This window comes from Oncorhynchus mykiss, chromosome 23 (assembly GCF_057628025.1).
Source record: "Oncorhynchus mykiss isolate SJ-2025 chromosome 23, ASM5762802v1, whole genome shotgun sequence".
NCBI classification, from domain to species: domain Eukaryota; kingdom Metazoa; phylum Chordata; class Actinopteri; order Salmoniformes; family Salmonidae; genus Oncorhynchus; species Oncorhynchus mykiss.
Window position 1 is genome coordinate 39,774,140 of NC_143044.1, and position 15,861 is coordinate 39,790,000.

Below are 15,861 nucleotides of genomic sequence, written 5' to 3' on the forward strand. Positions count from 1 at the left end.
TGTCTTCAAGCATTTTGCGAAAGTGTGATATGTGGTGCAGTTGTGTGTGTCTGATGGCAGTGTATTCCAGACATGGGAAGCTCTCACAGAGATAACGGATTTGCTAAAGCTGCTTTTCCTTAAGGGAAAAGTACAATCACCTCTCATGGCAGACCTTGTGGATCTGCTGCCATATGTTTGGGTTTTCTGTTTAACAAAAATACTGAGTGGTGGAGCCTGACCATTTAGGATCTTGAATATAAGACATGCGTCAGTGTATTGCACAAGATTTTCCCAACTCAGGAGCTCATGCTTTCTGAGGATGTAACAGTGATGATGGCTATTGGGCTTCCTATCAAGCACTTTGAGAGCCTGTTTGTAGACAGACTGAATAGGTCTTAATGTTGTACAGCAAGCTTGGGCCCAACTAGTCAAGCAGTATGTTAAGTGGGGGAGTATCATACATTTGAAGTACAGTTTTGCTACCTCTGTAGTCAAACAATTTCGTATATATCTGAAATTAGCTAGGTTGAGTTTGGTCGTTGAATTACCTTTTTCACATGCTTTTTAAAAGAGGTTGGAATCGAGTATGATGCCAAGGTACTTAAAATCAGATACCACCTGGAGCTTCTCCCCTGACACATAGACATCTGGCTCATAACAACTGTTGCCCTCTTTGTGAAGAACATGCAAACAGTTTTTTTCACATTGAGATGCAAACACGAGTCACTGAGCCACTTTGTAACCTGGACCATTGCAGTAGTGAGTTCTTGTGCAGCTTGTTGTTTGCTCTTTGCATGCACATATATCACTGTATCATCTGCATACATTTGAACTTCAGACCCAGTACAGACAGAAGGCAGATCATTAATGAACAAGAGGGGCCCCAGTATTGACCCTTGGGGCACGCCCACATCATAGCTAAGAGTGGGCGACAGCTCATTGCTCACTCTGACACACTGAGTTCTGCCTTCAAGGTATGATTTCATCCATCTCAAGGCATCAGGGGAAAAGTTGAACTTGGACAATTTTGTGATGAGAATCTCATGGTTAACAGTATCAAAAGCCTTCCTTAGGTCCAGAAACACAGCCCCAACAACACCCCCTTTGTCCATCTTTGACTTCACAATTTCCAGAAGAAAGCAGCCTCACTTGGCTGGTTGTGTTTTTTGGGACATACAATGATGAATGTTGATGTGGAAACGCAACAAGAAATTCAACATGTGAGAGGGTGGCGAGGGGTTGTTGAAAGGTAGTTTGGTCAAACCACACCTTTGAAAGACCATTGGCGATTGTGATGTCTGCTCATACACAGACTGTGTGGGGAGAAAAGGATGAATGCCAACCTGTCTTCTTGAAACGACATCTTTGTTTATGTTCTTTCATCTCTGAATACAGTGAAGGTAGAGCCTGGTACCAGCTGAATGTAGCGCACTCATTATCTTTTGTTAAGGCCATAGAGACCGATGGCTCAAAGCCAACTTAGTAATTATGTGTGCATGCTTTGATGGCAAGTCTACTGTATGGGTGTATCTCCCTCCTTCTAGCTGGTCATTAAAGTCATTAGTGCTCATATGTATGTGAAAGATCAGGGAGAGAGAGCCAGAGAGCGAGATAAGATGAGGGACAGTGTCTGACAGACCAACCAACCTGCACATGTCCTCTATGCTAATTGTTATTGTTCAATGTATGGTCACTTTGACCCTTGGTTGTTATTGTTACTGTTGTCCCGTTGACAATATTGATTATTAATTATGTTAATATTGCAAATCTCCAAAGTAAGCTTTGGCATCTCAAAAAATATGTACATAGTTACATCATGCCAATAAAGGGGGGGAAGAGAAGAAAGAGATTTAAGCTTGAAGCAGAGATGTTAGTCTGCCTACTGACATTTTCTTTCTGAAACAAATTAGCAAAGAAAGTCAATTTCCGGTCCCTTTGGCATAGACGGACATTATTACAGCTTTGGGAATTTCAATTTTTAACTAGGCAAGTCAGATAAGAACAAATTCTTATTTACAATGACAGACTAGAAACAGTGGGCTAACTGCTTTGTTCAGGGACAGAACAACATATTTTTACATTGTCAGCTCAGGGATTTGATCTAGCAACCTTTCAGTTACTGGCACAACGCTCTAAATCAATCAAATCAAATCAAATTGTATTTATCACATACACATGGTTATCAAAATGCTTGTGCTTCCAGTTCCGATAATGCAGTAATAACCAACGAATAATCTAACCTAACAATTTACCTTATACACACAAGTGTAAAGGGATGAAGAATATGTACATGAAAATATATGAATAAGTGATGGTACTGAACGGCATAGGCAAGATGCAGTATATGGTATAGAGTACAGTCCTTGTCCTTGATTATCTTTATGGCCTTCCTGTGACATCGGGTGTTGTAGGTGTCCTGGAGGGCAGGTAGTTTGCCCCCGGTGATGCGTTGTGCAGACCTCACTACCCTCTGGAGAGCGTTACGGTTGTGGGCGGAGCAGTTGCTGTACCAGGCGGTGATACAGCCCGCCAGGATGCTCTCGATTGTGCATCTGTAGAAGTTTGTGAGTGCTTTTGGTGACAAGCCGAATTTCTTCAGCCTCCTGAGGTTGAAGAGTCACTGCTGTGCCTTCTTCACGATGCTGTCTGTGTGGGTGGACCAATTCAGTTTGTCTGTGATGTGTACGCCGAGGAACTTAAAACTTACTACCCTCTTCACTACTGTCCCGTCGATGTGGATAAGGGGGTGCTCCCTCTGCTGTTTCCTGAAGTCCACGATCATCTCCTTTGTTTTGTTGACGTTGAGTGTGAGGTTATTTTCCTGACACCACACTCCGAGGGCCCTCACCTCCTCCCTGTAGGCCGTCTCGTCATTGTTGGTAATCAAGTCTACCACTGTAGTGTCGTCTGCAAACTTGATGATTGAGTTGGAGGCAAGCATGGCCACGCAGTCGTGGGTGAACAGGGAGTACAGGAGAGGGCTCAGAACGCACCCCTGTGGGGCCCCAGTGTTGAGGATCAGCGGGGTGGAGATGTTGTTACCTACCCTCAACACCTGGGGGCGTCCCGTCAGGAAGTCCAGTACCCAGTTGCACAGGGTGGGGTCGAGACCCAGGGTCTCGAGCTTGATGACGAGTTTGGAGGGTACTATGGTGTTAAATGCTGAGCTGCAGTCGATGAACAGCATTCTCACATAGGTATTCCTCTTGTCCAGATGGGTTAGGGCAGTGTGCAGTGTGGATGAAAGGTGTGATGTTCTTCATTGTTGTTTTATTGGGCTAATATTTTGGTGTGTCTGTGTTTGTTTCAGGCGGGGCTGGTTTCCCTCATCTTACTGCCGACCTTACAATGAACCACTGATCTCAAACAGGTACGACACATAGCCATGTGATGATCTTATGATATTGTTTACACCTACCCTCTCAAATCTATAGGGGGCTTTCAAGAAGTGTCTAGAAACAAGGTTATTTTGGGCCAGGTAAAGTCCTAACATTTGTGTGTATCTGTCTATGTCTACAGTTTGGGGACACCGGTGCGTCGTCTGAGTGTGGCCAGTCTTCCGGAACAGGAAGAGGAGGAGCATGTTTTGCTGCCGCCGCCAGACTACAGCGACAGGACAGGGAACAGCCCTGTCAGCCTGGTCAGCGCCTCCACACCCTCACCCAAAAACACGGTCAGAACCCAGTCATCCCTTCCACATTCTTACCTAACAATACAGTCAGCACGTCACCTTAAAGTGAAAATCAGTTTGTTGGACTCATTTCAATGTTAAACCACCTACAAGGTCTCTGAAACGTCTGAACAACTTTGATTTTGATGTTGTCTATTAGCCCATATGCTGGGAAACTGTCTTCTTAGGGTGAACGTTAAACCTTCACCCTCTCCACAGGTTTACAGTTGGCTGACCTAATGTGGAAGACATTTTATTTGTGTATTTTCACGTGGGCTAGTTAGGGAAGGACTCCCACCACCAAGCACACTTTAAGCTAGGTTATGACAGAAACCTAAGGCCTAAATGTCTTGATGCTGCCACTGATAATTGAGAGAGAGAAATAAAAAATATATTTAAAAAATGCTCCCTGCCTGGTTTTGTCTCTGTGCAGGAATGAAGGAGGGAGGAAGAGAGGGAGGAAATGAGGGTGGGAAGGACGGAGGACCAGGGGGGTATAGGCCTACACAGAAATTTTGCTCAACCACACATCTTCAATTAGAACCTGCACTGTGTCAGCTGGTTTGAGAATGAAGTAATCATGGTGTACAGAGCTATGGGCCCTCTCTCGCCCCATCGCTCGCTCTCTCTCTTTCTTTCTCTCCCCATCTTTTTCACTCTCGCTCTCCCCATCTCTCACTTGTCTCATCGCTCTCTCTCTCTCTCCCATCTTGCTCTCTCTCTCTCTCCCATCTTTCTCTCTCTCTCTCTCTCCCCATCTCTCTCTCTCTCTCTCTCTCTCTCTCTATCTCTCTCTCATTGATTGCCCTTGTGTGCTGGAACTGCTGCCTCAGGGCATTGGGAGAAATACACTACTGTTAGGGATGCTATGGTAATAGAGTGGGCCTTTCTCACCCCTCTTCTCCCCCTTGCCCCCTCATCTGTTCTACCCCTTCCCCACCTTTCACCCTTTCCTTCCTACAAGTCCCATCCTTTCTTGCTTCCCTTCTTCTGATCACTTTGATCATGTGATTGTGGAGAGGTGACTTTGCTTGTCGCTTAAAGATGAATGGTCCCTGATGTAAGCCACTGTCTGGGGCCTCTCCCATAGCTGCCCATTCACCCTCACTCCTGGACACTGTCTGCCCTCTAGTGTAGTGGTTGTGTTAGGGCAGGGGTTATGTCCCGGAATAGGTTGAGGAGGCCAACAGGGTCATTTCTTTGCAGTGCAAAAACTAAATTCTCTGAAAGTGACCATGGTGTTATGTTTGCTCTGACTGTTGGTGTATCTATTCAATCTGTTCTGCTGAATGATAACAGCCTCATCCACTATTAGAATGGATCTTCAAAACATCAGATAAGGATAGAAAACGAACACAACTTACTTTCTGAGAGTGCAGGTAATTGTTGGTTCAATAGATACACGTTTATACATCCTAAATTACCTCAAGCATAGCTACGTAATCAGTTAACCGTCTGTTTTAAAACTATTTTCATCACACTCACTTGCTTGGTGTTTCGATAAGATTTCCATCTACTCGGAGAAGAGGTGTGCTGTGTGCTGGCCTTTCTAGACATTCTAGATTCCTGTCCCCCAGCATGAGATCATACGTCCCAGAGTTCTTCACTGAGGAGTGACACAACCCTGACAGCTGCATGGGGATAATGCAGCATGTAGTAAATATACAAAGCATGTATCATGGCTTAAGTGTTTCTCTTTCTTTTTGTTAATAGATCTCTCTACCCAATGAGGTTGGAAAGGTTCCCTTTCTGGGGTAAGTTTTATAATAACTCTGTTATAACAATATAACCTCTCACATGATTTTGATGGGAAATAATAATTAATTCACATATGACAATGTTTTTTTTCATGATATTTTCCAGAGGTGGGAATCCCTTTGCCACTGTCAAACTGAGACCTACAGTGACCAACGACAGATCAGCACCCAACGTCTAATAACCAGAGCTCATTCAGACAGAGGAATGATAAAACACCACCAACACTCCAGAATTACAGTCCAACAATATGTCAACAAAGCATGGATTCTACTCCGCTTCAGCAAACCAGCTCCGTTGTAGCCAGCACCGTTGTTACTAGCTCCGTTGTAGCCAGCACCGTTGTTACTAGCTCCGTTGTAGCCAGCTCCGTTGTTACTAGCTCCGTTGTAGCCAGCTCCGTTGTTACTAGCTCCGTTGTAGCCAGCTCCGTTGTAGCCAGCTCCGTTGTAGCCAGCTCCATTGTAGCCAGCTCCATTGTAAAACAGAGTAGTGAAGTGACAATGATTATGGGCAGTGCTGAAACATAATCAAATCCAGGCTACCTTCCTCACTCTTTTGCGTTCAGATTGTTTTTTAAATAAATATATATACAGTCGCTAGTGAAAGTCTACACACCCTTTGCAGAGTCTTCAAAGTTTGTTGCCTTAAAATGTAATCTACAGAGGGAATAAATGTTTTTTTTTTCTACTGACCTACACTGACCAACACAACCTACTTCACATTTTCAGACTGAAAGATAAATTATACAACACCCCAGAGTTAATACTGGGTGGAAGCACCTTTGGCAGCCATTACAGCTGGGAATCATTTGTTGTACTATTAGGGCAATCATTGCTTTGGCAAAATTGCTCAAGCTCATTACATTTGGTTGGGAATCATTGATGGACACCAATATTCAAACTGTGTCTCTGATTTTCAAGCAAAGTTAGTCAGGACTGAGAGTGGACTACTGAGGAACACTCAACACCTCTTGGAAAACATTTTGGAGTCTTCGGCATTAACATTTGTGTAATTGTTCCGCAAAAACATCTATCCCAGGGTTAGGTTTCCAGAAGACTGAGGCAGGGTTTTCTCTAACTTCTTACCTGGACTTTGTTCCTTTCATATTTATTTTTGATTATGACAAACTCCCCAGTCCCTGCCGTTGACAAGCATACCTATAACATGAGTTATTATATGATAATTTACTGCTCTTGAGCAATTTTGACAAAAACGATGGATATATATTTCCCTAAGAGTTGTCGAGAGTTGGAATTTTATTCCAAATTATTCACAGCTGTAATGGCTGCCAACAGTGTTTCCACCAGGTATTAACTCTGGGGTGTGAAGTCATACACAATCAAGACTTCTTTTTTTTTTCTTATTTTTCATTTTGAACATTTTCTATAATTTATTTCACTGAAAATGTGGATTAGGTTGTGTACATCGGTAGGAAGGCAAAATGATTATTAGTTTATTTTTGTAATATTTGGGGTGTGTTGACCTTCACTAGGCACTGTATTCTATCTGTAGACCTTCTCTAGGCACTGTATTCTGTCTGTAGACCTTCTCTAGGCACTGTATTCTGTCTGTAGACCTTCTCTAGGCACTGTATTCTGTCTGTAGACCTTCTCTAGGCACTGTATTCTGTCTGTAGACCTTCTCTAGGCACTGTATTCTGTCTGTAGACCTTCTCTAGGCACTGTATTCTGTCTGTAGACCTTCTCTAGGCACTGTATTCTATCTGTAGACCTTCTCTAGGCACTGTATTCTGTCTGTAGACCTTCTCTAGGCACTGTATTCTATCTGTAGACCTTCTCTAGGCACTGTATTCTGTCTGTAGACCTTCTCTAGGCACTGTATTCTGTCTGTAGACCTTCTCTAGGCACTGTATTCTGTCTGTAGACCTTCTCTAGGCACTGTATTCTGTCTGTAGACCTTCTCTAGGCACTGTATTCTGTCTGTAGACCTTCTCTAGGCACTGTATTCTGTCTGTAGACCTTCTCTAGGCACTGTATTCTGTCTGTAGACCTTCTCTAGGCACTGTATTCTGTCTGTAGACCTTCTCTAGGCACTGTATTCTGTCTGTAGTAGTTGTAGGAATGAGGCACGGGGACACTAGTTGGGGAAAGAAGTGCTACATTTTTTGCCATATTTATTTTTTCATTATGACGTAACCATTTTTCAATGGGGAGGCTACTATATATACGTACATTTAAACAAATTAGAGATGTATCATTTTTTAAAACTCATTTCATCATAAAGAAGTCTACTCAGCCCCCACTAAGTGTATTGAGTGTAAACAATGAGAGTTTATGGAAGAATGAATATAGCTCATGTAAGTTATGTTTAAAATGAAAATAAGTGATTTTTGATTAGCCATAGACTAAATGAATGTATGCTGAATGGGGAATGGATTGACATATGGACTCTGCTATGCTATTTCTTCATAGTTTTAAAAGTATATTTTTTTTCATACTTGTTTAAAGGTTCATGATGTTTATTGTTTAAAGGTTCATGATGTTTATAAAGTTGTATGGAGACAATTTATCTTAGTTTTTTTTCATGGTAAGCTGAAGACTGTGTTTTACAAATACACAATTGTTGTAAATCACAATAACATTGTTATTGGTAGAAATCCCGTATGAACCATGCAGTATGCAGTATATCGAAAGAGTATATAGGTTTTTCTCTTCCTTCAGTGTAGAGGAATTCATGATACACACTGCTGTCCATGATAATTGATGATTCCCAAATAAGTTTATGGTTCCTCTTCTATCTCTGTTCAGATACTGATTCTGTCATTCACTAAAGGTGACAAGGAAAATGCTTTACCATGGTGTTCTGTAGACTAAAGTTATGTTATCTCACAGTAAAACAGGATAAACCTTAACATGGTCTTTATTTTTTTAAACATTTTTTAAAATTAATGTACTGTCTTTGCATTTTACTGCCATAACCTACTGCATATCTGTATGAAGACTGTATAACTGACAATGTGTATGTCCCTTAATACATGAGATGAAATTGACAATTTGGTTGTCTTTTAATTGAATGAGTCGTTTTTATTTTATATTGAACGAATGAGTAGGCTACCATTATTTCCTGCCCCATTGTAAATAGCTTTAAGTTATGTTAATGTGATTGCCATAAACACTCACATTAATGTCTAAATAAAGATGTCTATGTTTACCACTAGAGTCTGTTTACGTTGCAATTTTGTTGGTCATAAGACACATTTGGAAGGAAAAGCATGAGACAATGCTGAGGGATTGTCAATAGGACATTACTGTCCATTATGTCCACTGTCTACTCCTATTGTGTGTGTGTGTGTGTGTGTCAAAGCGGAGCTATACAGAGCCCTCTGCATTGTCACAACATTTGAGAGGCGCACGACGATGCGGTACAGAGCTCATGTTGGCCTCTGCGTGCCTCCAGAGGTTTTGCAATTGCGTCACACCATTCATATGGCGCCTCCGACCACATTTTCGGATCAAGTATACATTGGCTCTCAGTGCAAGCCACACATCACAGTCATTGTAAGTAAAACTTTCCTCAATATACCAGCTTTAAGCAAATTCAGTGCTGGTAAGGAAAGACAAGTGCATTATCGATTGTATTCTATTATTTTATCCAACGCTATCATACCTTGTACTGCCCTTTAATAACTAAACTACGAGCGTTACCTACTGGACAAATGTAGCTATTGGTTCATTTTGGTGCAGCAGCCAATCTGCGTTTACAGTAAAACCCAACACTTCCTGTTTCGGATTAGGAAACGATTGCAATGTAAATAGATACAGTAGTGGCTAACGTGAAATCACTGTATATTCAATCTGAAATGCCGAATGAATTGCAGTGATTTACGTGAACTGCCATACCGTTTATGAGATGGAGCGCAAGGTAAGTGATGAGCTACTGCTAACTAGCAAGCTATTTAATGTCTGGTTTTGCAGTGGTAAACCTCCCTATAAGCAACATAATGTCATTCAGTTATGCGGTTGTACATTGTCTGACAGCAGCAGCCAGCTAGCTATATTATGCAAAAATAGCAGACTACCTGTGATACACTTAGCTGGCTAATACTAGTTTAGAGTGTTTTATAAGCCAACCGAAGCCTAGCTATATGTCACTTAGCAAGATTGTACTATCTACAATGTATCCATGTTGATCATTCACTGCGCCATTACAATGTAACAAATGTCATTCATTTTTCACAGTATTCTCGCAAAAAGTTACAATGTTGCAGTTTGCTTGGTGGGTGACAGTTGTCGCTAAAGAGACTGTCGAGTCAAGTGGGCTATTAAAGATCATATCTCAGCTCGGTTCAGACAGTACACAGAGGTCTCTCTCTGGCTACATCAGTTAATTAATTGCTAGTGACAGGGACTATGCCTTTGAAGAGCATCACTCGCTCCAGACATTGCATAATATACAGGAAGCAAAAGAGAGGAGGGTTGTTAGTTTTAACATAAAAATTCAGCAAATCCCCTTTAAAATGATGAAGTTATTCATGATAAACGTCATACTATATTTATGTTATGCCACATAGACTATGGTGTAATGACCACAGTGTTCAGAATATGGGGCAGTGATGAAGACACGTGACTCAGCCTACCTGAGATGGATCACATCTGGCTGTGATTGAGAGTCCCATAGGGCGGCGCACAATTGGCCCAGCGTCATCCAGGTTGAGCTGGGGTAGGCCATCATTGTAAATAAGAATTTGTTCTTAACTGACTTGCCTAGTTAAATACATGTAAAATAATGACAGCTCTATAACTCACATTTCGGGTTGCCCCTAAAGTTCATATTGCAGCTTTAATCATGGTTATTATTGTAACCTCACAGCATGATCCCAAAATCCCAACAACAAGATAGAACAGTGCCCCTAGTCCAGTGGTTCCCAACAACAAGATAGAACAGTGCCCCTAGTCCAGTGGTTCCCAACAACAAGATAGACAGTGCCCCTAACCCAGTGGTTCCCAACCGTTTTATTTTACTGTACCACCAACGGAATTTTGCTCTGCCTGGAGTACCCCTGAAGTACCCCCTCATGTGCATTTTACCAATGGTCCTATGGTCTCATGAGTCTTCTCAAGTACCCCCTGTGGATAGGTCCTAGTACCCCTGGTTGGGAACCACTACCCTAGTGCAGTGGGCAAGGAATAGGACAGGAGGAAGCTGGCACAGTTTACACAGAACAGGGGTAAATTGTAAGGTCAGGTTGGCTTTTTACCCCCAAATGGATAGACTTGGGTTGGATGAGATTATCTTAAAGCCTGCTACAATCAAAGGGACAAAGAGACAATATACACTGAGTGTATATAGACTGACCAGGTGAATGCAGATGAAAGTTATGATCTCTTATTGATGTCACCTGTTTAAACAACTTCAATGAGTGTAGATGTGTTCCCTTAACTGGTGGCCTGCTGGCCAAATTTGGCCCACGGGTGGTTTTATTTGGCCCCACAAGTTTTCAGAGCCAAAAAAAATGTAATAACCAAACTCACATTATTATTTTTATTTGTAATTTTATTGTTGCACATAAAATACTATTAAAACACCAGGAAATCAGCTTCTACGTGATTTAAGTTTAAGGAATCAGTTCCCAAGTATTCCCACACATCATATACAAATATAAGCAAGGTTTGAAATGATTATGTTTTAGTTCAATATTATATCTGTTTGGGCTTCTTGTGGTTGATTTGCAGTGTACAAATGTCGCCGTCCCCCCCCCCCCCCCACACAAAATCAGGCCTGCTAGCTAAAAAAATATTTTTATTATTTCAAATCAAAATATTTAACACTTATTTAACTAGGCAAGTCAGTTAAGAACAAATTCTTATTCACAAATGGCCTACCAACAGACCTTCTGCAGGGACGGGGGGCTGGAATAAAACTATTAACAATAATAATAATATAATGTAGGACAAAACACACATCACGACAAGAGACAACACAACATTAGACATAAGAGACATAACACAACAACATAGCAAGGCTGCAACACATGACAACACAGCATGGTAGCAACACAACATGGCACCAGCACAACATGGTAGCAGCACAAAACATGGTACAAACATTATTGGGCACAGACAACAGCACAAAGGGCAAGAAGGTAGAGACAACAATACATCACACAAAGCAGCCACAACTGTCAGAGTGTTTGTGCAGCTCGTTCCAGTCGCCAGCTGCAGCGAACTGAAAAGACGAGCGACCCAGGGATGTGTGTGCTTTGGGGACCTTTAACAGAATGTGACTGGCAGAACGGGTGTTGTATGTGGAGGATGAGGGCTGCAGTAGATATCTCAGATAGGGGGGAGTGAGGCCTAAGAGGGTTTTATAAATAAGCATCACCAGTGGGTTTTGCGACAAGTATGCAGAGATGACCAGTTTACAGAGGAGTATAGAGTGCAGTGATGTGTCCTATAAGGAGCACTGGTGGCAAATCTGATGGCCTGCTGGCTTGACCCTGAGGTAAATGTCCTTATTTTTAGACCGAACAGCTGAATCTTTTAAATGAAAGCAGTACATCTTACTTTAGTACGTCTCTCCTTAGGCCTGAACATGCCTGTGTCCCTGCTGTGGGCAGTGGATGTGTATGGGCGTGTGTACAGCTTGTCCACCAGAGGGCAGCAGTGGGAGCAGTGTCGTGATGCTGTGTTAGAGTTTAAGAGGGTGACGGCCGTGCAGCAGTGTTGCTGGGGTATCGCCTGTGACCATCACATCTACCTGAATGTCCACTCTAGTGATGTTCCCATACGCTACCAGGAGGAGACATTCGAGAACCAGGTACAGGGTGCGTGTGTGTGTGGAGGTGGAGGGTGGGCTGTGTGTGTGTGGGGCGGGGGGAGGGTGGGCTGTGTGTGTGTGGGGGGGGGGGGGCTGTGTGTGTGTGGTGCGGGGGGAGGGTGGGCTGTGTGTGTGTGGGGCGGGGGGAGGGTAGGGTGTGTGTGTGTGGGGCGGGGGGAGGGTGGGCTGTGTGTGTGTGGGGCGGGGGGAGGGTGGGCTGTGTGTGTGTGGGGCGGGGGGAGGGTGGGCTGTGTGTGTGGGGCGTGGGGAGGGTGGGCTGTGTGTGTGACTGTGTGTCTGTGCCTGTGTTTGTGCTTCTCTTGCACCTGATGCATTTATGGTTCTTGTAACCCTCTCTCTCTCTCTCTCTCTCTCTCTCTCTCTCTCTCTCTCTCTCTCTCTCTCTCTCTCTCTCTCTCTCTCTCTCTCTCTCTCTCTCTCTCTCTCTCTCAATTCAGTTTCAATTCCAGGGCTTTATTGGCATGGAAAACATATGTTAACATTGCAAAAACAAGTGAAGTAGACAATAAACAATAAATATTTGCAGTAAACATTACACTCTCAGAAGTTCCAAAATAACATTTTATCATTTCATTGAGGATACCATCAACACCACAGATTTTTTTGGGGTTGAAGGGTTTGTATTTTGTCCTGTAGTTAATTCAATGTAATTGGAGAATCCAGTGGGTTCTGGTAGTCTTTAATAGTCTCTCTCTATATATATATATGTGTGTGTTTCACATCCTGCCGTTATTGGGAGTCCCATAGGACGGTGCACAATTGACCCAGTGTCGTCCGGGTTTTGCCTGGAGTAGGCCGTCATTGTAAATAAGAATTTGTTCTTAACTGACTTGCATAGTTAAATAAAAGTTCAATTAAAAAAAATAGTAATAATACAAATAAATATATATATATATCTCCCTCTATCTCTCTCTCTTTCTCTCTCAGCGATGGAATCCCTTGGATAACTTCTCGGATCGCTTGTTGCCGAGCGACCGCTGGCAGTGGAGTAACATCACAGGACTGGAACACCAACCCCTTGACAGCTTCTTTCTTCCCTCGTCCAACTGGGAGTGGGAGGGGGACTGGTACATTGACGAGAACTTTGGAGGAGAGCCCACAGAGAAAGAAGTGAATGTTCTCTCTCTTTCTGTCTTTCTCTCTTTTCTGTATCTTTCTCTCTCCTCTCTTGCCTCCTCCATTTCATATGTCCCCTCTATCTCTATTCTCTCCCTCTCTCTTTCTCTCTTTCCCTCTCTCTCCTTCTCTCTCCCTCTCTCTTTCCCTCTCTCCTTCTCTCTCCTTCTCTCTCTCTCCCTCTCTCTTTCCCTCTCTCTCCTTCTCTCTCCTCCCCTCCCTCTCCTCTCTCTAATTCTCTCTCCTTCTCTCTCTCCCTCTCTCTCCCTCTCTCTCTCCCTCTCTCTGTCTTTCTTCCCTCCCTCTCTGTCATTGTCTTACCCCTCACATACAGTGATCTCCAACAGTAGACTAGCTAGGTTTCCATCCAATTGGTGACAGATTTCCATTCCAATACTCTAAAATCTGCAAAAAACAATATGCCCATTTTCCCACCAGAGATGTTTCCATCAAACGGACTTTTTGCAGATGAAATGATGTGCATGATGATGTAGTGCACATAAAAACAACTTTTTACATTCATTTCCCATGTACCATCATTCATTTCCCATGTACCATCATTCATTTCCCATGTACCATCACATTTTCAAATGTACTGATGGTTTTGTCACAAAAACTGTTGCATTGTATAGAAAATGTGTCCACTCTGGTCTTGGCACTTGTGCTCTAGCCAACAGCTGGCAGATACAGTGGGTAGACTACCTAGTGTATGAGATTATTATTCATAAGTGTGATCATCATGTCACCAGAATAAGAACCTCGATATGTATTGGAAAGGAGCATCAAGCTCATCACCGGGCACTTTCACCCTGTGAAGTTCATCATAACTTATTTCATCTGTAGCCTAATAAACTGCATGCTTTCCCGAGTCATAGTGGGAGGGCCTCACAACATATCATCGGTATCATGGTTATTTTCACTGCTATTTCTCGCATAATTAATTTTACAGACAAAAAGATCCCAACATGTCGAAAGAACAAATTGTCTGTCGGCATTTATACAATTGTACCCTCATTTCATGTTTCCATCAGCCCCGTCTGGACTTTTTCCATGTGTCAGTTAATTCATCTGCATGAAATGTTTGGATGGAGTGTACTTAGTGACACATTTGTTGTTGTTTTGGCTCTGTACTCCAACACTTCGGATTTGAAATGATACAATGACTACAGGGTTAAGTGGCAGACTGGCAGATTTCATTTGAGGGTATTTCCATCCATATCGGGTGATTACAGCACTGTTTGTACCCAGTCCCCCCGTTTTAAGGGAACAAAAGCATTGGGACAAATTCACTTATGTGAATTAATGTAGTGAAAAGTGAAGTACTTGGTCCCATATTGATAGCGCCCAATGCTTACATCAAGCTTGTAACTTTACACATTTTTGAATCATTTGCTGTTTGTTTTGGATGTGTTTCAGATCATTTTCTTCCCAGTAGAAATTAACGGTAAATTACATATTGTGTCATTATGGAGTCCCTTTTATTTATTGTAGATAAGAATAGAATATATTTCTAAACACTTCTACATTAATGTGGATGCTACGGTGATTACAGATAATCCTGAATGAATCTTGAATAATGATGAGTGATAAAGTTACAGAGGGTCAAATATTATACACCCAAGACATGCTAACCTCTCACCATTACCAATATCAGGGGAGGTTAGCAAAAACATAACTTTCTACTACTTTAATACACATATAAGTTAATTTGTCACAGGACTTTTGGTTTCCTAAAATGGGGGGACTATTTACAAAAAGTAATTTCTAAACAGTTCACCCGATAATGATGAAAATAGCCTCAAATTAAAAAGCTGACAGTTTGCACTTTAACCTCATAGCCATTGTATCATTTCAAATCCAAGGTGCTGGAGTACAAAGCCAAAACAACAACGTGTCAGTTTCCTAATACCGTTGGAACTCACTATACATGCTGATTCATGTGTGAATGGGTCTGTCTGTGTGTCTGCAGGGTTGGACCTATGCCATAGACTTCCCTGCCACCTACACCAAAGACAAGAAGTGGAACTCATGTGTCCGTCGCAGGCGATGGATCCGCTACAGGAGGTACAAGGCCACAGACACCTGGGCCAAGGTGTGTATTTGGAGAAATATAATCACCTGCCACAACCAGGATGTAACTGTACCTCTGCAGTGTACAGGCTTGTATTGTACTCATCGTGTACCGTAGTTTACAGTATGTGTGTGTGTGTGTGTGTTGACCTCTCTCTCTCTCTGTTACCAGATCCCGTCAGAGGGTCACAGTGGTCCCCTTCCAGACCCCTTTAATGACATCAGCTGTGGAGGCTGGGAGATCAGTGAGGAGCCCAGGGGGAGGTTGTCTCTGTGGGCCGTCTCTCTACAGGGCAAGGTAACACACACTCTAAAACATACACACACATTCACACATACAAACACACACACACACTAACACACAGACACACACAGCTCAGAGGGGGAGGTCATATCTTCAGAGATCACAAAACACTGCCAGGTTGTACACAACTCTAATATATTCCTAAGTCATTTGATTGACTGAT

General features: G+C 42.6%; 2 protein-coding genes across 4 annotated transcripts in view; both read left to right on the top strand.

The window, feature by feature from the left end:
- LOC110503137 (BAR/IMD domain-containing adapter protein 2-like 1) overlaps positions 1-8,420 on the top strand; it is a 52,474-nt gene extending 44,054 nt beyond the window's left edge. For both annotated transcript variants that reach the window (XM_036960687.2, XM_090217997.1), the window contains 4 exons: positions 3,293-3,352; positions 3,502-3,655; positions 5,366-5,406; positions 5,516-8,420. In XM_036960687.2, the coding sequence (XP_036816582.2) occupies positions 3,293-3,352; positions 3,502-3,655; positions 5,366-5,406; positions 5,516-5,588 (328 nt within the window). In that variant the 3' untranslated portion in view covers positions 5,589-8,420. The remainder of the gene's footprint in view (positions 1-3,292; positions 3,353-3,501; positions 3,656-5,365; positions 5,407-5,515) is intronic.
- A 648-nt stretch (positions 8,421-9,068) lies between these two features.
- Positions 9,069-15,861, top strand: part of tecpr1a (tectonin beta-propeller repeat containing 1a) — a 24,344-nt gene continuing 17,551 nt past the window's right edge. For both annotated transcript variants that reach the window (XR_016491130.1, XM_036960686.2), the window contains exons 1-5: positions 9,069-9,292; positions 11,955-12,187; positions 13,136-13,318; positions 15,294-15,416; positions 15,567-15,692. Coding sequence is in view for 1 of the 2 variants with exons in the window: in XM_036960686.2 (XP_036816581.2) it covers positions 11,963-12,187; positions 13,136-13,318; positions 15,294-15,416; positions 15,567-15,692 (657 nt within the window). In the remaining variant the exon portion in view is untranslated. The remainder of the gene's footprint in view (positions 9,293-11,954; positions 12,188-13,135; positions 13,319-15,293; positions 15,417-15,566; positions 15,693-15,861) is intronic.